The sequence below is a fragment of the Metarhizium brunneum genome, chromosome 6, assembly GCF_013426205.1.
Source record: "Metarhizium brunneum chromosome 6, complete sequence".
Taxonomy (NCBI): Eukaryota; Fungi; Ascomycota; class Sordariomycetes; order Hypocreales; family Clavicipitaceae; genus Metarhizium; species Metarhizium brunneum.
In genome coordinates, this window is record NC_089427.1 from 3402069 (window position 1) to 3429690 (window position 27622).

Sequence of the window (27622 nt, forward strand, 5' to 3'; positions counted from 1 at the left end):
TCAATTCATGTTGGCGCCACCTCTACCGTCCTCAGCCCGGGCCGCTGTCTCGCCAGAGCGTCTAGCAAAGCCGTCGGCGAAGCTAGTGAGTACGCTGGTGATGGCTACGATCTCACGGGTGAGCCAGGCAAACACTTGGCGCCCAACGCCAACCAGCTTCCTCGCATTCTCGAGCAGCGCTTCCTGGTCCTCTCGCTTCTTGCGAAAAAGCCTTATCATTATGTCGGCCATGACGATAGCCGCCGATACATTGAACGGGGTACAGATGACATGGCTGTTGGGATTGAAGGCGTAGCGGACAATGAAAAAGATGAAGCCCGACGAAAAGAGGTACACTCCAAGGACAATACTCAAAAGGGGTTCCGTTAGCTTTCAATATGTAGTACTAATGGGGGTCGTCGGATACTCACAGGGTGAAGTCATCTGGGGATTTGTCAAAGTTCCTGGCTGTGACATGGCCCAGTGTCAACAGCAACCAGGCAATGAGGCACCCAAGGTCGAAGATGTTAGGAAGGATTCTCTGGAATAGCAACCAATCAAGCCTCGACTTTTTGCTCTGTGAAATAGTCTAGCTTACATTAGCACCGCCCAATCTGGCGTCGCTGCTCCATTCCCGAGCTCGGAAGGGAGGGCTGGGAAGAGGATGATGGCGGCAGAGGCGACCATGAGGTTGGTGATGACGATTTGGTACACGGCCGTGTTAACATGCTTCGCCATGCTTGAACTGGTAGTTGCGAATTTGCACCCGGAAGCGAGACATGAGTGCAGATTAGAATAGGACGCCAATGAATAACATTAGGTGCTGCTTTTGGATATGAAGCCAAGTAATTTGCGCCGTCAAGTGTGGAGTATAGATCTGAACCCTGGAGGTTGGTTCACGATGGAGTGGGACGTCAATGCACGAAATCACGAAATCGTGGCTTTTGGGTTGGCCGTCTGAAGCCCCCAGCAGGTAGGGACGTGGAGGATGCTGGCTGCGCCTGAGAATAAAAGTGATGCTTGCCAAGGCAGATCGATATCTGGCGTATGTAGATGCCCCGTGGTGGGTTTCGATGGTGGTTCCTGGTGGCAGGCAATAATGGCCCTAGTAGAGGTCGGTAATAGTGCCAATGCTGGCCGAGGGCTTTCACTCAAGTCTGATTCTTAGACGGTGATGATGCCAGGAGCCAGAACGAGTACTCGGAGGCAGATCTCTTGCCGGGGACGGGGTCCAAGGACGTTTGCTGCTCACGACGATAGGTAAAGTCGAGGGGCCAAGACGGCTTCTGGACCCTTCAATGTTCATGTTTGCGGAGCGTGACACTAATATAGCAGTAGGTACATACATGTATTGATTGCTGACTCTGCCGAGCGCCCAATTCTAACGGAGCGTACATAGTAGCTTGCACAACAAATGGCACCGCCCGAACCAGAAAATTGACCTCCAGACTACCCCTCCCCCTCCATGATGTCTCCCCGCCTCAGTAGACCCGACGTCATTTTTAACTCAAACTACCAGACAGCTGGTTCTGCACAGCCACAAGTGCCACACCCACCACATGCAGCCACTTGCAGACCAGACTCTTGTGCCTGGCCCCAGCCAACATTGACCTCAAGTGAAAATACAGTGATTCAGCCCCTAATAGCGGCCGAGTTCCAGGGGACTGTAGTGTCTGGTCAATCTTCAATGTTGAGTCTGGTCAATATTTAGTACCCAAACTCTGCGAGTATGCACTTTCGTTTGCACTGAATATCACTTTGATACAAGTCCTATGTTTTCTTGGCTTGCTACTGGCCATTACTTCTCGTTAGTTACTACTGCGTTGTTGCATGTGGTCAATTGGGCGCTCAGGAGGCCTTGATACGATGTCAGACAAGTTGTGATGAAGCTGGGCTTGCTCAACCTCAGCAGCGTTGATGCAGGGTAGTCCTGCCTAAGAGACTGGTTTATATAGCACTTTTGTCTATGCAACTTAATTCCACCTCTCACACCGGATGACGCTGGGATCTAAGTCGACCTCACAGCGAAACCACTTGTCCCCAGCCAATCCCGTCGTCAATCTCGCCCTGGATTCCCAAGATGCTTTGTATCTGTCTGCCATGTAGGCACCCCTCATCCATGCAAGGCCGCTTTGCTGATCTCTCAGAACCATGGCCCGACATTTCTCGCCTCGGTCAAGTTCCCAATTCCCCCGATATCCACTGGAACCCGACCGAGAGCAAAACGAGGGCGCTGTATGTTATTGGCATAAAAACCAGGACGTACTCGGCCAGCGTGACCATCGGAGGCATCCACACCAATGCAGCAACGATGAGGGCCTGGCGCGAAAACCCTCTTCGAATCGTGAGCGCCCAGTGGATCATGCAAAAGATGACGAGGGAGAGCACACAGAGAACGACAGCCGTGTTTCTCGACAGAAGAGACTGGGAGTTGTGTCTTGACTGGCCAAAAGTCTATGCACACATCGCGTAGATTAGTCCCTGTGCCTGACGTCGGTACCGTGTGTTGCTTACTTTAATTGTGAGGGACATGGCCTTGCTGGGTCGCTCCGCGGCCGTAGAAAGAAAGAGGTTCGCCGTGACGAAGGACGAGACCAGGCTCGCGCCTGCAAGAAGGGGGACTGTCCACATTGAAGCTTCTTGTGTCATTTTTGTAGCCTGAAAAGAGAATTCTTGCTCTGAAGAGGATGGGGCTGGAGATTGTATCATGGAGACCACGGGGATGGTTATATGTGAAATGGGATGGTGTTGTTGCTCCAGACGTCCTTTCACGCCTGATGACGACATTGGGCAGTGAAACAAAGACAAGCAGGTGACACACTTTCTTTCATTGTTCCATGTCTCCTTAGACATGTCGGAGCTTATTTCTTTTCCTACCATTATTCACGTAAATGCTATTTTTATACCTGAGAATAAAAAGTATTATGACTTTTCATATTTTATAGTTGTAAATCTAAACGCGTGTACTCTCTTTGTAAATAAGGCACCCGCCTTCACTTGACACTCGACTGGCTTCATTATTCAATGTTTCTTTCTCTTCTGGGGATAATGCAGCCCAGGCCACGCCTTGTGTGACGAGGGCCCATATGGGGGGCTTGGGGCAAAACGCTTGGATTCAATAATAATATCGTAGCGTCTCAAAGGTCCTTGGTTTTCTAAAAGAATGAAAGAAACGCTCGTGCCCAGGGCCCTTACCCAGGCACGTCTTCTAGTTGTGTAACCAACAAGTCCCCGATCAGGGCCTCTTTGTTGGGCTTTCTCCGTGTAACACCTTGTCCAAGGCGATGCCCGGAACATGGCTTGTGAAAGAAAGCACTGAGCACCCAGGCGGGGTAGACCGTTGAAACGTCAGAGTCTCATGTTCAGTTATTGAATAGCCCTCGTTTCGGTCCTTCGGAAAACAATGACGGAGGCAGACCACGCTGATTGATGCATGACCTTGCTATTATCCAACAGGCCGATAAGAGCTTCCGCAAGATTGTCATATAGTGGGACTGTCACGAGTATTCAACGGCACCGACTTGACTTTCCGCTTGTATATCAGCTTAAGAACCAACGTGTTTGTTGGCATTAGGGTCTTATAAACCACCACCTAGGCCAGCGTGTTTAACGCATCGCGATGCGCTCCGTATGTACACTCTGGTGTTACTAGTGGTCTTGCATGACCATGTAGGCCTAAAATACATGTACATTTCCTATAGTTGGAAATGCTCCGTGCGGCGGCATAACAAAAGAGTCATGGACAAGATCAAGCCCCTACTACTCTCTGTAACATAACCCTTGCCCGCTCTACGCCCCCTTTCTCAGAAACAGCCTCGCCAAGCCAGCGATAATCTCCAGCTGGCTCATCCTATCCCCCTCGCTATGCTTGAGCTTCTCCGCCGCGGCGCCAAAGGTGTTCCACACCTCGATGTACTTGTTGTCCGTGTTGCGGCTGGTGCCAATCGACGCCAAGGCGTACTCCATCTGCCGCCGCTCGCAGATCCTGACCAGGTCGTCCCTGCCTATCGTGACCGTCTCGTCGAGCGGCCCCGTCTCGCCCGTGTACAGCACGCCGAGGCGGACGCACTCGACAACCAGGGCGGCCAGGCCGGCAGCGAGCGCCGTGGCCACGGAGCTGCCGGAATGGGGGGCGAACCTGCCAAACTGCTTGTCCGGGACGTCCTCGTACGCGCTGTCAACGACGACCTCGTGCCCGGGGAAGAGGAAGCTCAGCTCGTGGCCGTCGCCGACATTGTCCAGCGCGCTGCCCGTGGCCCTGGCGGCGCCGATGCGGAAGCTGTTGGGGTTGCTGCCGTGCGGGTACGTCAGGTCGGCCGACTTGCCCTGGTCGCTGGCGGCGCAAAACATGAGCGCGCCCTTGGTGTTGAGCGCGTTGTGGACGGCGTCGTCAAAGGCCTTTTTGCGTCCCGCCTCGGTGGGCGGCTTGACGGTCCACGACGCGGATATGATCTGGGCGCCCTGCTCGACGGCGTACTCGATGGCCTGCACGGCCGAGTCGGTGTTGATTTGCAGCTTGGCCGAGGCCTCGCCCGCAAACGTCGACAGCTTGATGACGTGGATGACGGCGCTGGGGCAGATGCGGTGGATGAGCCGCGCCATGAGGGTTCCGTGGCCCGACGACGAGTCCCAAAAGGGCGACACGCGCCACGACGACCCTTCCCGGTAGTGGTGGAAGCTCTTCCCGGGGAACTTCATGCCCTTGAGGTCCGGGTGCGTGATGTCGGCGCCGTCGTCGATGAGGGCCACCTTGACCGGGGCGAGGGCCGGATCGGCACTCTTGTCGTTGAGCGCGCGGATTTGCCTGAAGTGGGAGGCAAACTCCTCCATGCACTGCATCCACTTGTGCGGATCGACTGGTCGTTGTCGCCGGGGCTGGAGGTCCGATGGCTGGGTGAGAGATGGCAGAGGGCCGCCCGCGCCGAGCAGCTGTATATACACTTTTGGCTTGGCTTCCGTGGGCCACGACTCGCCGAGTCGCCTTTCGAATGCATCGAGGTTCTCACGGACTCTGGTTTCCGGCTCTAGACCCTGTGTACAAGTCGAATTAGCCGAGGTGTGTGGGATTCATTACCGGCACATGGTCAGTTACCTCGACTTGAACAATATATATCGTCTCCAATGTCGGTATCAGTGCCAGGCCCTCCTTCTCCGACCATGCCCGTAGCACGGTATTCCTCCCGCTCCAGTAGAGATGGACTTCCCTCAGGCACTGCCCAATGCGAGCCAGGGATACCGGGTCCAAGTCGGCCCTCCGCCAGTCCAGCATCTCAACATTCTACACCGTGTAAGCCCGGGACCGGCATCTTCACGTGGGCCTGTAAAGGGGGAGACTCACAAAAGGCTTCAGCGACTTCTCAATAGCCTGGTCACTGTGTGACGGGGTTTTGAGATCCTCCACAATGACCTGCCTGCGGCTTAGTATGCTGCACATGTTGTAGCGAGGTTGGGCGGACAGTACCTTGATGATGCGCTCGACGCCCTTTTGCGCCAGCCACTCAAAGAAGAAGACCATGTCCTGCAGGCGTCAGAAACCAGAATACAAGCGTTGAGCGGCATCGTTGACACGGTACTCACGGTCCGGCCTTGGCGGAGCACATGCCGACTATCCTCTCCCTTGTCCAGCGTACTCTGCGGAAATGCAACGTACTGCAGTGCACTGTCAAACTGGAGGTGCCCAAAGTGCTTTCTAAAGTCCGTCTTGGTGAGTTTCTTGGGCGGCCCAAAGTCAAACCACAATTCCTTGTCTATCGGCAACGGTGCTTAGAACAATCTTCCTCAAGCAATCCTGCTACGGGGGGGACAATGGCAAACCTTGTTCGTCCTGGACATGGAGACAGCGCGACGCACGCTCCGGCATTTGCGTACGCAGATAAAAAAGCTTGAGCAGCTGGGCAATCTGCCCGGCGGCCTGGTCCCGCTCCTCGTCCCTTTGCAGCGCGGCGTCGATTCCGTTCAACGGCGCATCGAGCGGCGACTCGTCCACCCCGGCAGCAGGCGGACATGGATGTTGCGTATTCAGAGACAAGCTCGGCGGTTTGCCGTCTGGAGGCGCCGCCGCGACCGGCATGGAGACTCGTCGCCTGAGGCCGGGGAGAGGCTCGGCCCTGTCTCTCGGGAGCGGCGGCCCCATGACCGTCTTGTCCGGCCTTTCGGGCGCCGCCGCCGCGCGGAGATCCGGCCTCGGGTTCGCGGCCGCCGACCTGCCGCCGTCCCTCACCTCCTTGCGCCCCCTGGCCGGGTTCTTCCTGGTCTCGGCCCGCCTCCGCGTGTACTCGTGGTACTGGTACACCGACATGGCGCGGCCAGAGTAGGCGGCCACCTCGACGTCGAGCGCGCCCGGCCCCCGGCGCAGCAGCTCGTCGACGATGCCGACCTGCACGCGGCAGCACCTCTCGTACTCGACGGCCACGTGGAGGGGGGTGCGGCCCTTGACGTCGACGGCGCTGAACATGCTCCGCGGCACGAAGCCGCACATGATCTTGACAATCTCCCCGCGCAGCGCCTCGCCGCTCATCGGGCACACCAGCGCCGTGTGCAAGCAGGTGCTGCCGCGGTCGTTGTCGAGGTCCTCGCACTCGCTGGCCAGCGCGGCGCCAAACTGCTGCCGCGTCTCGTCCTTCTGGTTCTTGCACGCCGCGTAGCTGAACCAGACGTTGCCCGCGGCGAGCGCCGTCGTCAGAGGCGTGCGCCGCGACCTGTCCATGGCGCCCATCAGGTGCGGCAGCTTGTTCATGGCCCGCGACATGAGCCACTGCAGGCTCACGAAGGGCTTGCGGTTGTAGTCGTACGAGGCCAGGTGGTGCAGGAAGTTGCGGCCGTCGTGCGTCGTCCTGGACCACTGCGGCGTGCGGTCGAGCACAAAGCGCGTGCGTTGTTCTCTTTCCTCGTCCCCGTCTTGGAACTTGGTCTGCGAGAGCCTCCTCGCGTCCTCCACGTCGTTTTCAAACTGTAGCCGCACCTGGTCCTCGTCGGTGGCGCCCTCGGACAATAGGTGAAACTCATCCTCATTGTCCAGCATCAGGTCCTCGTCGTCGAGCGTCATGGTGACGGCGAGACAATGGCCGAGGGAGAAGGCTCTGCGACGGTAATGTCTGTACGATGGCGCAGTCTATGACGGGATATGTCTGCCCACGGAGACGTATGCACCGAGATTTCCGTAGTATGTAATGGTGTAGGGCGCGATAGCCATGTACTTGATCTGGTCACATGCCTCTTGCTTCCCATTGCAGTCTCGAGGCTCGAATTGAAGCTCGAGTCGACGCAAAGGGGCTATCGTCCGGCGTCAGCCCTACGCCCGAGTATAGCGAGCTCAAATGAAAGCCAACCACCCGTTCGCCGGGGTACCCCTGCTATAGACTTGGTAGACGTAACCGAGTTTAGCTCAGGGATATACCCATGTCGTATTATGGAGGTGCCTGCTACTACCTCCGAGCTGCATCCTGGCCATGCCTCACAAGTACCGGCGACTTGCGGGACTGTGTGAATGCGGGAGCTGTTAGACCATCAGGAACAGTACTCATTGTAGGAGCCTGTCAAGTAACTAGGGGAAAGACCGCCATGACGTGTAAAATACAGTAAAAGGCAAAAAGTATTCGACCAGTTCAGGTAGGTACCTGGCTATCGCGCTCCATGCTATAACACATGAACTTCTTGCCAGCATAGCAGGGTATATTACTTGGCGGGCGAATATCCTGCCACAGACTGCAGCGAATTATCCCATCACGGGATATCAAAAGATACCAAACCCGCACCACCCACTTATGTACATCGCCAGCGGGTTCGGCCCGTTCTGACGCCCCCTTGTTCGCATCGCCCTGGGAAAAAGCCAGAATAGTAGTAATAGTACTGGTAGCTCATCACTAAGACCCTTTGCCTTCTGTAAACGGAGCTTCCGCCGCCATCCGGACTCTACATAGCGAATACAAGTCGACGCTGCGCAAATTCTCGACGCCGTAGCTCCTCCCCCGTTTCGGCTTCCCCGTCATCCCGGCATTGAAGAGCACCGGGTCGTCGAGCGGCACCTTGGAAAACTTCTTCTCCAGGCCCGACTTGAAGTCCACGTCGGCCTCGAGGGTAATCTTCGCGCGAAAGGGCTGGCCGTCCTCCCGGCGCAAAAGTACGGCGACCGTGACCGCGTCGGGGACGCCCGTCGCCCGGCGCCTGTTCTCCTGGAGATTCCACACCGCCGCCGTCGACTCGCCCGAGTTTCTGCCCGTCCCCAGGTTGATGCTCCCGGTGACAGTGGTGGCGTCGCTGACGTCTCTGCTAATTGTCTTCTCCAGCGTGGCCGACCCCCCGGCGTCGAGGAGGGACGCGCCCGAGACGCCCAGCTTGAGCTCGCCCCCGCTCTTGGTCGACTCATGGTCCGTTGTCGGCATCACGGTCCATCTCTCATCGGGGGCAATGGCGTCGACGGTGGGCGTGCCGTGGTGCGCGCTGGCGGCTAGGAACTCGACGTGGACGCGTGCTCGGATGACGCGCCGCGAGCTCTTCTGCGGGTCGAAGCGGAAGCGGAACACCAGGAGCGTGGCCTCGTCCCCGTCGTCGTCGTAGGTGCCGTGCCGAACCTCTAGCAGCTCGACGCGGCTGTGTATGTTGCCCCTCGTGCGCTCAATGACGTTGCGCCTTTCCCAGTCGTCGACTGAGGCATTCTCGGTGCGAAAGGTGTCGTCTTCGCCGGGCACGGCGTCGCCGAGGGGTACCTCGAGCGCGAGAAGGGGTTCCTCTTCGTCGCCCGGCGCGGTGGAAGGGACGTGTTTTTGTGCTTCTGCCATGGTGGAAGTATTTGACCGGAGCGGGTGCCTGACTGTTGCGTACCAACGATGATATCCTACGGTATATTAGTGTACTCGATATCTCGTGGTATGTTCGTGTCTACCTACTATCTTTCAGTTTATTCGTTTATACCTCCTAGTATGGGTAAATAAGTTGTGTCATAGCCTGTAGGCGGGAGGGGATACGGCCATGTCAAAGATTGAGATCTGATTCCCGCTCTACTACAGCAGAAGTGAGGAAGAGGGAAGACGTTCCAATTTATTACCACGCATAAGCATCGTGGTATTATTCTCGTCTACCACATGTTCTTCACCGTCCAGGTCACAGCGGGGAGGCCACGGCCAGGATACAGCTCGGAGGTAGCAGGTACCTTTACAGTAAGACAGGGTAATACCCCTGAGCTAAACGCGGTAAAGTCCAATAAATCCATAGCAGGGGTCATATCAAAGCGCAACCAATCTAAAGCTGGCCAGGCCCTGGCAGCGGGTGGCTGAGCGGGCGAGCTGCATCCATGGAACTTGGCACAGGGGCCCATCTTATGCGTGCCTAGGCGTCATCACCGAGCTTCTTTCTTTGATTTGGAGGTGCTTCGAGCGACGGCGGAAGGCAAAGAGTCAATATTTGACCACATCACGTTCGCTGTCGCACGACATGTACTATCAGGCGTTGTAAATGCGTACACTAACCGATAGGCAAATACATATCGTCGTATACCAAGGCTAGACGTGACTTGGCCATGTCTCTCAAGGCCGACACGCCGTCGGTCGACACACAACAACAGGCTCAGATTGAATCGACGTCGTCCGCCGTTGCTGATGCTGATGCGAATGCTTCACAGCCGGAACCTCATAGAAACGGCGTCGTGGTCCGTGATCCCGATCTTGACCCCAACGCAGCCATTGGCTTTGAGTGAGTTCATTAGAGAAACAGGCATATTGATTCAAGATAAGGCTGGTGCTAATAGTCCATTTCTCTAGTGTCGTTGGGGTCCACGGGCTCCATGGCCAGAGCTGGAATTCCTGGAAGGCCTCAGATCCGGGACCACAAGCCGGCACCTGGCTCGGTCACGACTGGGGAAACGTACCATGCAAGTCGGCAAGAGTTATTCTATATGGATATGACTCGGACGAGGATTCTGGCAATTGCTACACGTTACGGGGAGTGTATCACGAGGCCCATGCCCTCCTGGATCGGCTGTTGGAGCTTCGTTCGCCTAAAGTTTTGGTTTGTCTTGCGCACTGAGTGTACTTGACTGAGCAGTGACTGATGTGAATGAGTTGCCCTAGGATAAAAGGCGGCCCATCATCTTTGTATCTCATGACATGGGAGGGCTGATAGTAAAAGCTGTGAGTTGTCATGGAGCTGTGTCAAGCTCACCCCCCGGTTTTGAGAGCCTGTTTCAATGCGGACCATGGCTAATTCATAAAATAGGCCTTGAGTCTAGCTACAGACAGCAAAGAAAAGTATGCTGACATTTTGTATTCATGTCGTGCCATTGTACGTCACCCACCGTCGAGCCGCCTAGGGATTGTTGTCGTGTTCTCATATCCAAGTAATAGATCTTCATCGGTTACCCCCATAGGCCACTCTCGCCAGGTGATCTTGAGGAACAACTTTGTCGTCTCCTGTCCCTCAGAAGGGATCGCCATCGGCACGGAAACTCGATGCGGCTCGTCAAGAGCCTTGCTGAAACTATAACCCACGTCAACCATGCCTTTGTCCACACCAAGCTGCTGACCCAAGCAAAGATGGTAAACATGTACTCCACACACGAGGATGCGGCGAAAAGTGTAAGTGGACGAATGCCGTTGCGACAAGGAAATTCTGCGCCATCTTGCCCTTGTGTGTGCTAATATTTAGCCATTCAGGTCTTTGGCCAGTTCACCATGACAATAGGCATCCCGCAAGAGTACAGAGTGCCCAGCGGCGAAGCGCATATGGACCTAACCCGGTGTTCGGACAATGACTCCCACCCAATCAAGGGTTTGCCAGACCAAGACTGGCTAGGTATTTGCATCTGCTCAAGACTTGAAATCATGGGCTGACGAGGTATTATAGAGGGAGAGTACACACCCAGTCAAGTCAATATCCTGCGGAGGGTGGCAGATCAAGCACCGCTATGTTACCCGTCTCTAAATGAGGCGGCTGAAATGGACCAGTCGGCAGTTGATGGCGCGATCAAGCTAAAAGGGAACCATATACTGCATGTCCAGTGCTCCTCGGGTACAGTTATCGCTTCGGAAATGGTGCGAACCTATCTCAGGGACAGCTCTCAAATGATGCTTTACTTCCGCTTCGACGCCCACGATGTCCGATGCAACAGCTCGCAGGCGGCCCTGGCGTCATTCGTGGCCCAAATCATCTTCCAATGCCTCCAAACCCGGCGTCCTGCTATCCAGAGCATAATTGAAAATCTCGAAAGCACCAAAGCCTGGCCTACAGACGACTTGTTTGCTTATTGGCAGTACCTGAGAGTGTACGCAGGTGAGCTGATATCTCGGGACTACTTCCGTTCTTTTCCAGCATGCACCGAGTCTATTCATGTGTTGGAGTGTTTTGACGAGTGCAACGACTCACTGCTGTGGTTACTCTCGGAGCTCAAAGCCCATTTTTCAAGGACCGAGGACAATTTGAAACTCGTCATTACGACAACAAAAGGCACCCAAGGGGACTTGCAAATTGCTGAAGCACTCTCCCACTTCCCCCAAGACGCCGTTTCACGTATTGAATACTCGCTCCCTGATGCCGTCCCCGTTCAAGTTGGGTTCGAAACATCAATGCTTACCCAAGAAAACCCCAGATACGCCGCTGAGCATCTCCAGAGTGCTACCAAGTCATTGATTTCTCGCTTCTCAAATGACGAGTCTCTGTGCCGGCTCTTGATGGAGTGGCTCAGGTCAACACCGAACCCGTCCGACTCCGTCCCTAGGCTTCTGGGGAAATTAGAGACACCCAGACCGGAGCTCCTATTTGAGGCGGTCCTGTCGGAAATCCCGAGCGAACGCCGACCCTGGGCTCAGAAGCTGATTTCGTGGGTGCTGTCGGCTGTCAGACCATTAAGGACGGTTGAGTTCTGCGTCGTCTCAGATCTGTGTCTCGGCTCAGTAAAAAGGACTGCTGGTGACGCGGACCAAGGCAACACAACTGCTCACAACACTATTGCACACACCCTGCAATTGCTTGGTGGGATTCTTGTCGTAGTCCACGATGAGATTCAGTTCTGTCACTCGGCAATTCGTCCGTGGCTCGAGTCCAGTGAGCGCGACCAGCAACATCCGGGTCCCAATGGGTGGTATTTGCAGACGACAGAACGCGGCCGTCATTTGGACATTCTGCAGACTTGTTTGGCGCACTTACGCGGTGGCAATGACCAAACGGGGTCGGGTGCTTCACTACTACCATATGCGGTTGAGTTTTGGACCAGGCATTTGACACAGGCTGGCCCGCTGGATGATATCTTGGAAACAGTCTTCCATCATCCCCCGACCTTGAAACGATGGATCGACGCATATTCGGCGTTGCCGGCTTTCCATGAAAGAATTCCCTTGGGTAGCAGAACGCCTCTTCCGGTCGCAGCACACTTTGGACTTGATAACCTCGTCGCGTCTCTTTTGGAAGTGCACAAGGATGACGTTGAATTGCGTGGCCTGGCCTTGGTTGAGGCAGCGAGGCAAGATAGGCTCTCTACTCTTCGACTTATCCTCGATTCATGCCTGTCCGATCTGGATTTTGACGATGATTACTTGCATAGTGCCGTCAAAGTTGCGGCATTCAGTGGAAACCTAGATCTGTTCCCGGAGTTGGTGAATCACATTCCCAAACCACCCCATGACATTCCCAGGCGAAGGCCCAAAGAAGAATATACGACGACACAGCAAACAGAACAGTCTGCTAGCAGTAAAGATCATGCGACCAATATCCTAGACGGCGAAGGGCTTAATAACCAAGAGGTCACAATCCTCGTTGAAGGCAATGATCCGTTGCTTTGGTTGGCATTCCCACTGTGCCGTGCTTCCTCGCTGGGCATGGAAGATGTTGTCGCCAAACTCCTGGCCTTGGGATCAGATCCCAACCCTCCAAAAACATTGCTGTTCGACCATTTGGCACCGCTCCATCTTGCAGGTCGAGGCTGCCACGCCGGCGTTGCTAAACTATTAGTAGATGCAGGTGCAAGTTTGACCGCCAAGACAAAACTCGGCGAGACACCATTACATATTGCCGCCGCCTTCGGCTCACAGGATATAGTAAAGATGCTCTTGGATAATGGAGCTGCCGTTGATATCAAGGATAAATATGGGTTGACGCCTTTGCAATCTGCGTGTGAAAGGGGGCATTTCCTCGCAGCCGAAACTATTCTTAGGCACAGGAAAATGCAGGACTATCTACCTCCCGAGGCTGAAGACCAGCCCTTGGTATCGAGTGTACGAAGAGGGTATTACAAGACTGCCCAAGTTCTACTTCGTAATGGCGCTGATCCCAACGCCATCGACGGTGGCGGAACAGCACTGCTTCAGGCTGTTGCCGGTAAAAACTTGGACATGATCAAACTACTCGTAGATTTTGGTGCAGATGTCAACAAGGTAGAAGCTGTGAGGTGGCAGTTCCCACCACGTACGTTAGCACCAAATGTTTCCACGAAGCGCTACAATACTGACTCGTCCCAGTTTTCGTGGCAGCAAGCGACGATTATCTCGAGGCCGTCCGGTACCTGATCTCAAACAAGGCAGATGTCAACATGCGTGATGGGAATGGTAACAGCCCCCTCTGGATTGCTGCGCTTTACGGCTACACCGAAACTGTGCGAGTTCTTGCCGAGGCCAACGCAGGTGTCAACGATGTCTGTGGCGACGGCGAATGGCTGCCGCTGCATGCTGCCTACGAACACCCGGATACCACCAGTGCACTTGTTGACCTTGGCGCAGACACAACAAGGGAAACTGGACGAAACGGGACGCCGCTGGAGTATGCCATCAACTATGGTCAGGTCGAAACCTGCAAGGTGCTTCTCAACGAGCCCAAGGACAAGCCTGACCTCACACGCGGGTCGACCCAAGAGATGGTGGCATATGCCGTTGAAGAAGGCTACAGTGACGTGGTTTCATTGATGCTGGAGGCCGGAGTTGATGTGAATGCGGTAAATGAGGAAAACCGAACCCTCGTCAGCTGTGCCCTCGCTGCCGGGCACGAGGACATGGTCCGCACCATCTTGGAGTACCGTCCAGACCTGGACATTCGAGACGTGAATGAATGCACGGCGCTACACTGCATCACCCAGAAGACTACTGTCGGATCGGTTCGCCACGTTGTCAATGCCGGGTGCAAGTTGGACGGAATCGACAAGTACAAGTTGACACCTCTACTGTCCGCGATTGAGGCCGGAAATGACGAGGTTGTCGAGTATCTTCTCACCAAAAAGGCCATCACGGCTACTCTTTCCACCCCCGTGGAGAGATGGGGAGCACCCTTGCATGGGGCCTGCGAAGTTGGTACTCTGCGAATGGTCGAGTTGCTTCTCCAAAGTGGCTCGGACGTCAACTTTGATTGCCGAAACGCCAATGGCACGCCCCTAATGGCAACCAGCGGCCGCACCCATCGCGAAGACGATGCAGACAAAGAGAAGATATTCAGACTTCTCCTCGAAAAGGGCGCCGACCCTACTCTCCGTGGGGGCTTTTCAAGCTATCCAATCATCTCTGCCAGTCTGGGATGCAAGAGCAGCATCGTAAAGAGCCTCCTCGATCGCAAGGTATCCGTCGATGTGCAGGATTCCTGCGGCAGGAAACCGGCGCACGTTGCCTGCTACAACTCCCTCGAGGTTCTTACTCTGCTCCGGGTCCCGGACTCGGATTTCGCCATCAAAGACGCCGTTGGCCGAGTGCCCCTCCATTATGCCGTTCTCAGCGGACAAGTCGACCTGCTGAAGGAAGTTCTTGCGCGCTCTATGCGGGTCGGTGTTGACGTCAACGTCAGGGACAAGGACGGCTGGACACCCCTTCTCTGGGCGGCGCGTGCTGCGAACATTGTGGTATGGGAAGATAGGCGAGCGGCACACCACGATGAAACAGTCACTTTCCTGCTTGACAATGGCGCAGACCCGTGTGTTTCTGGTCGAGGACCCTTGGGCGACTGGACTGCCCTGGAAGTTGCCCAGTATCATAATTATGATAGGTTCGTTTGTTGCAAGCCTTGTAGCCAGGCCCCATCCCGATTTTCCATAGTCGTTTGCTGACGCGCCCTTTGCTCGGTGATTAGTATTCCTGGCCTTGCGGAGGCGAATGTCTCGTCGCGAAGGCCATCTTCGAGGCGGAAAAGGAGGGGAAGGCGGGTGGAGAGATGGTTCTGTGATTGTTGCGAAGTCGAGCTGTGGGGAGTCTACTTTACATGCACAGACTGCTACAACTACACGTTATGCTTCAAGTGCTATAAACACAGCTCCATCGTGCACCCTGGTCATGGGTTTAGGGACTCTGGGGACGACTTTGACGTGGAGGAAGATGCGGCTGAGAAGACGGAGTCGGGGCCAGCTGGGCCTGTCAACGGGGATGCTGTGCTAGTCGAGGAAGAGGGTCCGGTATATGACTTTGATCAGGAGATTGTGGGCGATGATGGTTCGATGTGAGACTGGGAGGTCTTTGAATAGTAAAGTTCGTTATGTAGGACTATTTGCTGCGCAACTGGGTACATCGAAAAGATTGCTTATGATGAGGGAAGCCATGAGGCCGAGTGAGGCCGAGCAGAGAAAAATCACGTTGAACAATCGCATCCCGCAGGCTTTCAGGAAGCAGTGATGAGATGGTGACATAGTGGCGAACTGTGAATATAGGTTGTGATGTGTGCGTACAGTTTTGTCGTCACAATTTCACGGTTCAATGTTTGAAGACGACCAGCTTTCGCAGTGTCACGTGAGACAGTTGGCAACCAGTGGCGGGACCGGAGCCAGCTGCCCGGTCCAGGCCTTGAATTAGCTCACGTTAGCCCAATTGTCCGGTCTCCGGCAAACTGCTGGGTGCCTCATACCCTGCCACCTCGCTGTACCTCTCCGTCGCGGTAGCCACCCGAAAACCACCAGTTGACCCGGCCCGGATCAACCATGCCACACCACAATTAACTCATTCCCCCCACCTTCCATGGTCCTCACCTCTTCCGTCCTTGCAGCCCTCAGCACTGCATCACCACCACCATCATCATTAACCTCCTCGCCAGTGTTTCTGACTCGCCTCTCTGGCTCTGCGTATCATCATCAACCTGTGTCTGCGTCGCGGCGCCAACCGCCCATTGCCAGCGATCCAGTCATCTTCCAGCTAGTCCCCGCCCCGCCATGGCCCCTCGAGGAGGCTTCGAGGACGAAGAGCTCACCATCTCCCTCTCCTCATCCCACGTCCGGCGCCAGCAGCAGCAGCAGCAACAACCGCCTCAGCATCACCCCCGGCACCAGGGTCGCGACGATGCCACCAGGTCCCCCAAGCCGAGCGCCGGCCGCCAAAACGCCATGGAGTCGTTGCGGGACAAGACCAAAACCGAACAGCGCATCGGCGCCTATAAGATTGTGCGAACCTTGGGCGAGGGATCTTTTGGTAAAGTGAGGCTGGCCATCCACCAACTCACCGGACAGCAAGTTGCTCTCAAAATTATCGCTCGTAAAAAACTCATCAGTCGGGACATGGCTGGCCGTGTCGAACGGGAGATTGAGTACTTGCAGCTCCTGCGGCACCCCCACATTATCAAACTGTACGTGATGCTTTGATGCTCCTCTTTATATTTTTCGCCATACGTGGACAAAAATGACAGCGTGGTTGACTGACACTGCACAGATATACCGTTATCAAAACCCACAACGAAATCATCATGGTGCTTGAGTATGCAGGCGGAGAGCTGTTTGATTACATCGTGCAAAACGGCCGTATGAAGGAAGCCGAGGCACGGCGCTTCTTTCAGCAGATGCTATGTGCTGTCGAGTACTGTCACCGCCACAAGATTGTCCATCGCGATTTGAAACCGGAGAACTTGCTGTTGGACGATAATCTGAACGTCAAGATTGCCGATTTCGGCTTGAGCAATATCATGACGGACGGGAATTTCCTCAAGACGAGTTGCGGAAGCCCCAACTACGCTGCGCCTGAAGTTATTGGCGGAAAGTTGTACGCCGGTCCCGAGGTCGATGTATGGAGTTGCGGTGTGATTTTATACGTTCTTCTGGTTGGACGATTGCCGTTTGACGACGAGCATATTCCCAGCCTGTTTGCCAAGATTGCCCGAGGCACTTACAGCATCCCCCAGTGGATGCCGTCAGGGGCGGCCAACCTGATCAAGAAGATGCTTGTTGTCAACCCTGTGCAAAGAGCTACTATTGAGGAAATTAGGCAGGATCCATGGTTCCTGACGGACCTGCCGGCTTACCTCCAGATGCCTGTGGAAGAGTTTTTCAACACTGGCGTCGACCCCAACAAAGCCATTCAAACTAGGGACATAGCCCCGAATGCCCCTGTTCAGGTGCAAGAGAAGCTGCACAATGAAGTTACGGAGAAGATTAGTAAAACTATGGGTTACGGCAAGTTGGATGTTGAAGAAGCCTTGCAGTCCGAGGAGCCTTCCGCTATCAAGGATGCTTACATGATTGTGAGGGAAAACAAGCTCATGCAAGTCAATCGTAAGTCTGTTCCTGAGCTATCGCATGCCCATGCTGCGTGAAAGTGCTGACTGTGATTGCAGAAGGCCAAGAGCCACTGACGCCAGAAGTTGAGGAATCATCATCGAGCCCGATGATGAGCATGTCCTCTGCTAGATCTGGCGCGTCGGGCGGAATCTCACCTCGACCATATGCCAGCAAGGTTGGTATTCTACCGACAAGCTTGCCGACATATCACAAAGACTTCATTGAGAGGCTAAAGGCGGGGCTTAATTCCCAGCCGCCTCAGGTTTCTGCAGTCCATGATGAGCCACCCACAGCGAGAACAGACGCGGAGAAGGAGGAAGCGGCCAGACGACTCAAGCCACACGCACGGGTTCAAATGCGGCTCGAGGAAGGTAGCAAGCGCCCGCAAGGCATGACACCAATCAATCCACCCAAAAAACCGAAGCCGGTTCGATGGCAGTTTGGTATTCGATCTAGGAATGCGCCGTGGGAGGCCTTGCTCTGCATCCACAAGGCACTGCATAAGTTGGGTGCTAAGTATATTCCGGACGAGGAATATTCTCAGGTGCATAGCAAGGATAGCGAGGCGCCAAGCGGAGACGGCAGCTTTGCGGACGAGTACGACGGCACACCACTGCAACGGGATTCAAGCTCGAGTCTGGACCCGGCCAAGCGGTACCAGCTTCCAGCTGATCCATGGCACATCAAAGTGCGGTGGGAGTCTTCCAGTAAGCCGACCGCCTTTTTTTTTTCCCTTGTTGTTTGTGAGGATGGATGAGGGCTAACTCGTTTTCTTGCTTGCAGCACTCAAAAAGCATGTCCAGACGCCGCCCGAAGGCGTCGACAAGGTGCAGGTTGGCACGCCAGACAGTTACCACATTCTGGCACAGGACAATCCGAACAAGAAGGAGTTTGTAGCCCTACACTTGGATATTCAAATATATGAGATGGAGCAAGGGGTGTACTTGGTAGACTTTAAGTCTTCAGGTTACGAGACGCCTGAAGGCAGGCTACTTGAAGAAAAGGAGGTGACGAGCCCGTTTCCGTTCCTCGACATGGCAGCAAGGTTGATAATGCAGTTGGCCGAGGCAGACTAATGAGGAGGGACATGGAGGTAGAAGGCGGATTTTGGCGGTGGTTAGAGGAGCTGAAATGTGATGACTGATGAAATTTTCGCCGCTGTAGCAGAGTGCGAGCCCTGGTTTATTTTATTTTATTTTTCTTGGGAGTACGGAGTCTGTACAGACAGCTTGCCCCAGCGTTGGCGAGTGTAGGCAGGGCAGTCAGCGGGTATTACTATAGAATCGGACGGTCATTATACCCGCATTGGTGCGATGCTGCCGAACAGCGGTGGACATGGAACACACGTCGGTTGTGTACTTGAATAACTACATTTCTCTACCATGCTGCTGCTACCAAGGGATTTTGATTTGTGACAGCTACAAAAAAAGATGTATCATCATTAACGGCAGGCAATCGAAGGGTCAATGACTGCGGGATGAAAACGATGCCCCGCCCCCACGAAGTCGAAACAATTTCTCTACATACACGAACCCTGTTTTTCTTTTCTTTTCCGGCATAAAAAAAAAAGGACTTGTTAGGAAATGTACACGCTTCAGATGCCCACATGCACCTCAGTGGAACTGGTCCTCGGTGACGCCCTTGCCCATGGCGGCCGTGGAGCTCACGCCGCCGGTGACCATCTTCTGCAGCTCGTCGACGTACGAGGCGCCGCTCCACTTCTGGTGCTTGACGACGTCGACGCCGCCGTCCATCTCGGGCTCCTGGACGAGCTCGCCGTAGGCGCGCATGCCGTGGGCGGCGTAGGCGCGTGCGAACTGGTCGCTGATGAGGGCGGTGGTGTGCAGACCCGCGAGGGTGATGAACTGCCAGCAGTAGCCGAGCTGGGCCAGGCGGCGGATGTACGTCTCCTGGTCGGCGCGCGGCATGGCGGCCTTCCAGTTGAAGCTGGGGCTGAGGTTGTAGGCGAGCTTCTGCTCGGGGCGGGCGGCGTGCACGCCGTCGGCGAACTCCTTGGCCTGCGCGAAGTCGGGCAGCTTGCTCTCCATCCAGACGGCGTCGCAGAAGGGCCCGTAGGCGACGGCGCGGGCGACGGCGCACGCGCACCCGCCCCGGAGGCGGTGGTAGCCCTCGCGCGTGCGCGGCGCGTCCCAGTCGAAGAAGACGTCGGCGCCGAGGAGGCCGCGGGCCACGGCGCGCGCCTCGCCGTTGGACTTGCCGCGCGCCTGGGCGAGGTACTGCCGCTCGAGGCCGGTCTTGTCGGGGGAGGCGGAGGCCGCGATGGCCGCGAGCACCGCCTCGTCGAAGCGCATCAGCTTGGCGGCCGCGAGCCACTCGTCCTCGATCTGCTGCAGGGCGTCGCCGGTCTTGCCGGCCTTTTCGGCCGCCGTCATGAGGTCGTTGAGCGGCTGGAGCGACGGGTTGGTCGAGCCGAGGATGAAGGCGTGGTCGCGGGGGTCGATGGTCGTGGTGATGAGCGTCGCGGCCTCGGCGTCGGTGCGCGCCACGGCAATCAGGTCCGTGCCTGGGAGGGGCTGTCAGCTACCTACGATGAGAAGAGGAAGAGGTTCTTTTTTCTTTGCCATTGTTTGGTCGTGGGGTGACTCTTTGTGAAGCACCGTCGGGGACTGGACTGGGGCAACATTCACATGCCAGCTCTATCCATGTATTCGCCGGCACATGACACGACAACGAGGGCGCATATTTAATAAAAAAAAGGACAACTCACCCATAATGTCGGCCTGCGCTCGAATCGCAACCAGCCGGCTAATGTGCTCGCTCGTCGGCACCAGCACCTTGCCCGCCATGTGGCCGCACTTCTTGGTGCCGGGCGCCTGGTCCTCGATGTGGATGCCGGCGGCGCCCTTCTCGACAAACAGCTTGGTGAGCTTCATGACGGCCGTCAGGCCGCCGTGGCCCGTGTCGGCGTCGGCGATAATGGGACGCAGGTAGTCGACGTTGGCCGCCTGGCCGCGCTGGGCCCGGGGCGTGCTGAGCCGCTCCTGGCGCTGCTTGCGGTCGTGGAAGAGCTGCGCCATGAACAGGTGGCCGACCTTGTTGGGAACCGTCGTCTGTACGCAGTCAGCATTGCCATTGGGGTCCGTCGTGGCCCGGGAAACCGTACGTATGGGTAGTCGGCCAGATCGGGACCGGGCTCGTCCGACGCCGACGCCGTCGAGGACGACTGCCAGCCCGAGACGTAGACGGTGTCGAGGTACTTGGCCATCTGGGTGACCATGGTGGGCTCCAAGCAGCCGTACGTGTACGAGGCGTCCTTGTTCTGCGGTTGTCTCGTCTGTCAGCCTTCTTGTCAAGTTTGCTTTGCCGGGCATCCCTCGGCTCGTGTGTGTGATCATTGATGTCTGACCTTGAACCGGTCCTCGAGAATCTTCCACAGCTTCTTGGCCTGTGTGTTGCTGGGGTACTCAATCTTCAGGTGGCCTCTCTTGGAGACAATCTGCTCCGCGGTGAACGGCCGCTTGGTATATCGCCAGCGCGAGTCGGCCCACCAGCTCTTGACCTGCGCGACCTCCTTGGCGAAGAGCTCGTCTTCCACGTCTGCGTTGACGGCGGGGTTGACCATGTTGTTGGCGGCCATGATTGCGGCTGTCTGCTTTTCACGTTTCCTTTTGTTCTTGCCCGTTGGATCAAGGCTGTGTTGTCAAGATGCGAATCTAGGGATCCGGCAAAGGAGATTCACCTAGATGAGTCGAGGATATAGGGGTTTGGAGGGGATAGGGGAAAAGCAAAAAAATAAAGAAAACCAGCCGTTTTGGAGGCACGAGAGGCAAAGTTAAGAGTCACCGCTCGGCATGTCCCAAGGTCTGCATATGACTTACACCTCGGAACTTGGCCGCCCCACGAGCTTGCTGGGCGAGTTTTGGCAGGACAGTGTGGTTGCGCCCGTGGCTCGGGATAGTCCGGACAGTGTGTGTCGGAGTCCGCACGAAGATCGAGAACATGCTCCTTGTGGCGCATACCATCCGTTTGAATCTCTGACGTCCTCTGCTCTGATCGGAACCGGCATGGGGGCGTGTCTGGCGCTCGGCTCAAAGGCTCGAATGCTTTGGTGACGGCACGGCGCCGTGGCCAATCAGAGCCGTGGCAATAATACCCGCCATTGGCCGAGGTTGGCCACGGAGCGATGTGGTTCTTGGTGGCCCGGAACGGTCCCCGCGTGTTCTTGTCCAAGCGTTGCATTACTTGTGTGTGCCATGAGGTGTAAAAAAAAAAGTCATCAAAAAAACACAGGCAGCTCCATCTCTACACCAATGGTTTGCCTCGCGAAGCAATCGCGCACATTGCCTCTCAAGTCAGTCCACGCTGAAGAATAAACTGCTTCGTGGTGCATCTCGGCACAAGAGCGCCCCACACCGTGCATCTGCTTTCCCTCCTTCCCCCACACCACTACAACGCCAGGCACTCATTGGACGGCGCCCCATATTGCACGCCACGACGCCCCCCGGATCCAGCCCCTCCATTCCGGCGCACCGGAAGTCCTGACATGTGAACGAATCGGCACCGGCACGGCCAGTCATGGTCGCCTCGTCGCCATGTGTGTGCCATTCATCTGCTGAATCAAGGCGGCCATGCAACTCGACTGGATTTGCCCGTGATATCCGTTTTATCCACTGCATTCACGTTGCACCTCACAGTGCCAGACCTGACGCTTCTTGGCACAAGCCCTCGCATGACGGTCCTTTGCAGCCCGTACTTAATATACCCATTTCACTTGTTGGCAGTTTGGACAAAATATTGTTAATGGCCTGGCATGTTTTCTTCTGGCTGAAACGGGCATTACCGACCACGGACCACGGAGGACAGAGGACAAAACAACGGCCGGACGGGGCCCTTGATGGACTTGACGCTTCACTCCTCTGACCAAGAATAGTGTCTTGGCTGACATGTCCGGAGCCCAATATTGACAGACGGCTGTCACATGATGCCCCTTGCTTGACCATTGTGCCACAGACGTCCAGGGACCTTTGTCATGTGCTGCTGACTCTTGTTCTGCAGCCCATTCCTTCGACTTCGATTCGATACCAACTCTGAAAGATACGCTGCACGCTTCATTAACAGTGCAATTAATTGGTACCTACTTTTGAACATACACACACACACGCTGTAGAAATGCCATTTCACGCTTTCTTTACCCGCCACCTTGAGCCGCTTCATGCCGCTACTACTCACGGCAAATCAGCCAATTCCTTCTCCAAACTCTGTTCAATCGCCTTGATAAACGTCGGATACGGTGTCAGGGTACCCAAGGCACGACGCATATGTGCATTTACAATCTGCAGACCATACACATAACTGGCATTAACCCAGCCAAACCTAGACTCATGTCAGCGTCGACCGTCGCAGCAAAGCCATCACGACGAGATAAAACCTACCCTTCTTTGGCAACACCTTTAAAGTCCAGCCCTTGGTTACCATACTCGGCATCCACGCGATGAGGATCAGCTGGTCGCGTCACGTCGTACTTTTCCACAACGACACCGTTGAAATCAACAAACGCCTTGGTAATCATAAACAGCCACTTGTAGGCCAGACGCTCAGCCTCTTCTGTGAAGCTATACCGGAGCAGACCAGTCCAGGCAAGCATCTGCTGAGGAGCCCAGCCGTACGGGTAGTCCCATTGTCGGTTGGGGCGCTCAAGCCCGATGTCCCCGCGAGACTTCTCAGTGCCAGCCAACAGACCACCGTACGCTTCGAATCGCGGCAACCCCTTCCTAACCATGTCGGCGGCCTGCTTCGGCGTCGCGATGCCCGCCCATAGAGCCCAAAACGTGGTTGAGCTTTCATAGTTGCATCGCTCCCGCTTTGCCGTGTCGTAATCAAAAAAGACTCCCTGTTCTTCGTCCCACATCAGCTTGTCAACAGTGAGCTTGCGTCGCTTCGCGCGCCGATCCCAAGCTGCAGACGCCAGCACTTCCCCCGGCTGATACGGCGTCCTATCGCAGAACTCGCCCGGGATCACAAGCTTGTCGTCAAAAACGTTGCGGATTGTGCGCGCAATGTCGGTTTCGTATTTGAACAAGAGTGAGTTGAGATCAATAGTGGCAAGGTCGGCACAAATGCCTTCGAATCGATACGTAGTGTCATGCCCAGACTCTCGCACTGCTCGATCGTGCATAAAATAGTCATCCAATTCGGGCTCCTTGATCTCGCCGTAATTGTACGCGCGAACAAACTCCTTGAACTCCATATTGTGCTTCTTCACATACGGCTCCAGAATGTGCACAAAATGGCCAGCCTCCGTTTCCGGAGGCACACCCAGGCCCTCCGGCCGATATCTCGACAAACCAGTGACCGGGTCCAGCCGGGGCTCACAAGTCCAGACGCTGTGGTACTCCTTTATGGCAGCTAGTATCGACCGTCTAAGGAACTCCTTGGCATCCGGTTCATGCTTGATTTTCTCGTACACGCGCAATGCCATGTCGGTTAGGAATGGGGGCTGAGATCGGCCGAGATAGTACGAGCGGGTAGCATTGAGTATCTTTCCGTAGTGCTCAATGCAGAAACAAAAATTCAGCACCATTGACTTTGCCAAGTCAACCCTGTCGTTGACCAACAGGCCAAGTGACTCCATGTAGCTGTCCCAGCCGTATAATTCATTGAATCTCCCTCCAGGCACTACAAAGGGGAGGCCCTGTAGTGTTTTTCGACCCGTTTCAGGGTCCACGACTTGTTCGGTTTCGACCGCCAGCAAGCCGGGCTTCTCGTTCATGTCCCGGATCAACTCGGGCGTGATCTTTTCGGGGAGCTGCTGGACATCTAGACGAATCTCTGGCCGCTCCTCGGCAACTTGCTTGTAGTATTCATACTGCTCCGGGACTCCGGCAGGGACGTAAATTCGCGGTCGAGGATCATCCGTCCAATCCTTGGGGTCTCGCGCGGCTATTTCGATACTGGATGCATCGATACGTCTAGTCAGGCCATCCCAGAAGTGGTCACGGATCAGACGGGACAGACGATCGACTGGATTCTCGTTGAGCCGACCCTCATCGAGGACGATTTGTTTCCGCCCGTATTCTTTCGCCAAGGTCAATTCCTGCAGCAGATTGGAGAGCATATATGTGCCTCGGACTTCGAAACGATTGTGGCCGGCAGAAGCCGCGGTTCGTAGAGAGAGTACTTTGGGGCCTTCGTCCTCGATGGTAATTTGCATATTGCCATCGGTGTCTTCTTGGGCTTGCAAGCTTTCGAGAGTAGGGTCGACCTGGATGAGGAATCGGCGGCCCTGGGGCAGCGAACTCTCGTCTATTTCCAGAATTAGATATATCCATAGCGCTCGACAGGAAGAAAAGCCAAGAAGTCTTACCGTGGCTGCCCCTTCTGTATGGTTCACGCAGGCCGTTTCGTTCAAACTGCTTCATCAAGCTGTTCTATGCACAGTCAAATTTGTATCCTCGGCGTCGCAGACAAGTCGAGCAATACCTGGGAGTATGTACGTGTACGGGACCCAAATCGGTTTTGATGTCGCTCTTCAGAAGCATAGTATGTCTTTGCGTCGTCAAACACATTATAGTCCTCCGAGCCTCGCGCTCGGTGGTTTGTCGTTCCCGCCATGACTATGACGATGGCGCAGGCTGACGGACGAGAAGGTGGCCACAGACGACTGCCGTGCAGAAATGAAAGGAGGCTTGTAGCGACAGTGGCAGATGGGGGATGAATAAATAATCAAAAATGCAATAAAACCTAAAGTTGAACTATTCGGCAGGCTGGAAGGAACGGCGTTTGCGTCACGGGGACGATGGCGAGATGAGCTAGGATTAAGCTCCGTCGTCCAAAAAAAAAAAAAAAAGGCAAAAAGGTGTCGCCGACACAGAGGGGGACTGGCTGGGAGTGGGGACGTTGGAGGGGGCTTGCGGGTAGCTGACTGATGTCTAGTGTCAGATTCGTACTACGAAGGACTCAATCCCACGTCGTGGGGGCTCTTGCATGTTCCCGGGAGAGCCTCAATTGATGACAAGAGATGTCAGATGGATAGTTTGGAGAGGCAAAAAGCACGCGGACGGCTTTGTTCTTATCGGAAGACTTGCGGTTCCAGTTCCAAGGAGGGCGGTGACGATACCCTGCAGAGGCTGGCTGGGCCCCCACCCATTCAAATGTCAAGTTGATCTGGTAAAGTGGGCCGACCGTTGACCGGGGACCAGGATGGGGAGATGGGAGGCCAAAGGGTCTCGGCTCCGCACCGCATTCGGCACCTGGGCGTCGAATTTGATCAATGCCATTTCAGGGCATTCGGCTACAACTTCGCGATGAATGCATTCATCCAACGCTAGGACAACGAATTTCGTACCGAATACTAGGCCATCAAATTCTGATGGACTCGCATCATCACGCTTTCTTTGGTAATGTGTTGCCCTGTACAGCTGCCGACATCGGCGGCTCTCCACTTCCGAAGTTCTGCAGGTCACTCGAACTGCATCGGTACTCTGCGTCGTGGTTTCACAATGCCATCATTCAGACTATGACAAGGTCTCATTATGAGGGCTTGGAGCAATTTAGCTCAATTCAGCTAATAACAGTCTTTGGTATTAAAGATCCTTGTTTTCCTCAAGGCCTTGTTGACCAAAGACCTCTTTAAATACAAGAAGTGGGTGAGGGACTTTGCGTTACATAGTCCCGTGACTGTAGCCCTTGTGTACCAGGCGATTTCCGTGTAACACAGACGTACGTCCTTGAACATTCAAAATACGTGAAAAGCATTGTGTAAATAGTTCTAAGTATTTTTGTGAACCTGACTAATAAATGTGAAATGTCACATTATATATATCAAGCGTATTCCATGCATTTCCCACAAGATATTTTGCAAAAGCCCTGCTCTTTTAGTAAGCAGTAAATGCAAGCTAAAATGCAGTATCGAAGACGAAGAAGTCTGGTACTACTTCGAAACAATCAAAAACCAATTTTTAGTGGTATATGCCACACCAAGAGTGCCATCTCCTTGTCGACATTGCTCGATAATCTGTGTAGCCATCGGCAGTAAATCACTTTGTCTCACATTGACTACATCATGATTCTACCGAGTTATAAGTTACCAAGTCAATACACCAAGATACTTTATCGACTTTGGTTCATCTCATTCTCTGGTTTCAAACTTACCTTATTACAAATCCATATATGAGCTGTGCCTTTAAGAAATACGCCCCAGCACCCGGGATCAAAGTGCTTTTTAACATCGAGTCCGGGTTGCGTCATCATATATAGGTAGGCTTCATTGACTGCCTGGACAGCGTCACTATATTTGGCGTACGCATATTTCTCGAAGCTAGGCGAATGGCCGCAAGCCAGCTTATAGAAGGGGGGTTCCGCATCTAGGTCTCTCTCAATTCTAGATCCTTTAAGGGCAAATGCCGTGCGCTATTCAGGCTTGTTAGCAACAGAATCAATCTATGGGGGGGGGGGATGTAAACGCACATAGACCTGGAAGAGCAATAAAACAAGCAATGCAATTGAATTGCGGCCAGCCATGGTGAATAGGGTCGATACTTGGAAGCTCGGGCTCGATTTGTGTATGTAAGCGAGTGGTCAGCTGCCTTTGGAAATATGTAAAGGCTATATGTATAGCGTTACAGTTTGTCGACCAAAAGGCACGTCTAGTCTTCGTGTTTGGACCAGGGAGACTAAGTGCTGAGAAGGCAGCAGTACAATGAGCTTGCACCCGGGCAGTGAAGAATGAATAATAAAATGCAAAAAAAAAAAAAACACAGACAGGATAGAGACTACACGCCGCTTTATACTTGTGAAACTGGCTACAAGCACTCGTCTGTTGTGACGCCACCGCGCGACCTAGTCCCACAGAGGTCCCGGCATTCTCGTGATCTTCACGCACAGTCAGTTACCGTAGCTCCCACAATACAACATGTTGTTTTCATCTCGCCCGTGCCTCCGTTGCTCTGCTTGTACCGTTATTTGATCCATGTATACTCGAGTGTTTCATATGACACGTGCGAGTGGATAAATGCACCCAAACAACAGTTCAGTATTGATCCACCATCACGACGCCACCCTACTGTTTATATTTCAATTTGTACTCATTGGACTCCTGTCGCCCTGTCCCCTGTCCCGGCAACCATACAGGACCTCATCTCTCCACGTGCTTGGGTTAGTGCGGGCACTTATATTAAAGAAAAAGTTATTAATAGCTCTTTGCGTGTGCACGGTATGCTATTCATTGTGCAAGCGGATCAAAGAGTTTGTGAT

At 54.6% G+C, this 27622-nt stretch overlaps 9 protein-coding genes across 9 annotated transcripts; 2 read left to right on the forward strand and 7 right to left on the reverse strand.

Annotated features, from left to right (window-relative positions):
* Positions 1–717, reverse strand: G6M90_00g103690 (uncharacterized protein; the record flags this gene model as incomplete). Its single annotated transcript, XM_066131623.1, has 3 exons — positions 1–349; positions 411–443; positions 578–717. The coding sequence occupies 3 exons, from the start codon at positions 715–717 to the stop codon at positions 1–3; spliced, it is 522 nt and encodes a 173-aa protein (XP_065987720.1).
* Positions 718–2154: 1437 nt separating this feature from the next.
* G6M90_00g103700 (uncharacterized protein) lies at positions 2155–2628 on the reverse strand (the record flags this gene model as incomplete). The annotated part of the gene is made up of 2 exons (XM_014690495.1): positions 2155–2433; positions 2494–2628. 2 exons carry the CDS (start codon positions 2626–2628, stop codon positions 2155–2157), a joined length of 414 nt encoding a protein of 137 aa, XP_014545981.1.
* Positions 2629–3768: 1140 nt separating this feature from the next.
* On the reverse strand, positions 3769–7024 carry isp (Major intracellular serine protease; the record flags this gene model as incomplete). Its single annotated transcript, XM_066131624.1, has 5 exons — positions 3769–5010; positions 5072–5257; positions 5318–5497; positions 5557–5726; positions 5794–7024. 5 exons carry the CDS (start codon positions 7022–7024, stop codon positions 3769–3771), a joined length of 3009 nt encoding a protein of 1002 aa, XP_065987568.1.
* An 817-nt stretch (positions 7025–7841) lies between these two features.
* Positions 7842–8756, reverse strand: G6M90_00g103720 (uncharacterized protein; the record flags this gene model as incomplete). Its single annotated transcript, XM_014690493.1, has 1 exon — positions 7842–8756. One exon carries the CDS (start codon positions 8754–8756, stop codon positions 7842–7844), a length of 915 nt encoding a protein of 304 aa, XP_014545979.1.
* Positions 8757–9493: 737 nt separating this feature from the next.
* On the forward strand, positions 9494–15376 carry ANK1_2 (Ankyrin-1; the record flags this gene model as incomplete). The annotated part of the gene is made up of 9 exons (XM_066131625.1): positions 9494–9666; positions 9735–9981; positions 10044–10103; positions 10189–10254; positions 10317–10547; positions 10626–10764; positions 10816–13368; positions 13422–14925; positions 15010–15376. 9 exons carry the CDS (start codon positions 9494–9496, stop codon positions 15374–15376), a joined length of 5340 nt encoding a protein of 1779 aa, XP_065987576.1.
* A 699-nt stretch (positions 15377–16075) lies between these two features.
* On the forward strand, positions 16076–18486 carry SNF1_1 (Sucrose non-fermenting protein kinase 1; the record flags this gene model as incomplete). The annotated part of the gene is made up of 4 exons (XM_014690491.1): positions 16076–16485; positions 16569–17404; positions 17467–18117; positions 18194–18486. The coding sequence occupies 4 exons, from the start codon at positions 16076–16078 to the stop codon at positions 18484–18486; spliced, it is 2190 nt and encodes a 729-aa protein (XP_014545977.1).
* Positions 18487–19023: 537 nt separating this feature from the next.
* On the reverse strand, positions 19024–21008 carry ICL1 (Isocitrate lyase; the record flags this gene model as incomplete). The annotated part of the gene is made up of 4 exons (XM_014690490.1): positions 19024–19934; positions 20139–20481; positions 20535–20690; positions 20778–21008. 4 exons carry the CDS (start codon positions 21006–21008, stop codon positions 19024–19026), a joined length of 1641 nt encoding a protein of 546 aa, XP_014545976.1.
* Positions 21009–22596: 1588 nt separating this feature from the next.
* On the reverse strand, positions 22597–24982 carry treB (Neutral trehalase; the record flags this gene model as incomplete). Its single annotated transcript, XM_014690489.1, has 4 exons — positions 22597–22744; positions 22804–24673; positions 24735–24798; positions 24851–24982. 4 exons carry the CDS (start codon positions 24980–24982, stop codon positions 22597–22599), a joined length of 2214 nt encoding a protein of 737 aa, XP_014545975.1.
* Positions 24983–26300: 1318 nt separating this feature from the next.
* G6M90_00g103770 (uncharacterized protein) lies at positions 26301–26890 on the reverse strand (the record flags this gene model as incomplete). Its single annotated transcript, XM_066131626.1, has 3 exons — positions 26301–26438; positions 26522–26779; positions 26837–26890. 3 exons carry the CDS (start codon positions 26888–26890, stop codon positions 26301–26303), a joined length of 450 nt encoding a protein of 149 aa, XP_065987555.1.
* Between the last annotated feature and the right edge of the window lie 732 nt (positions 26891–27622).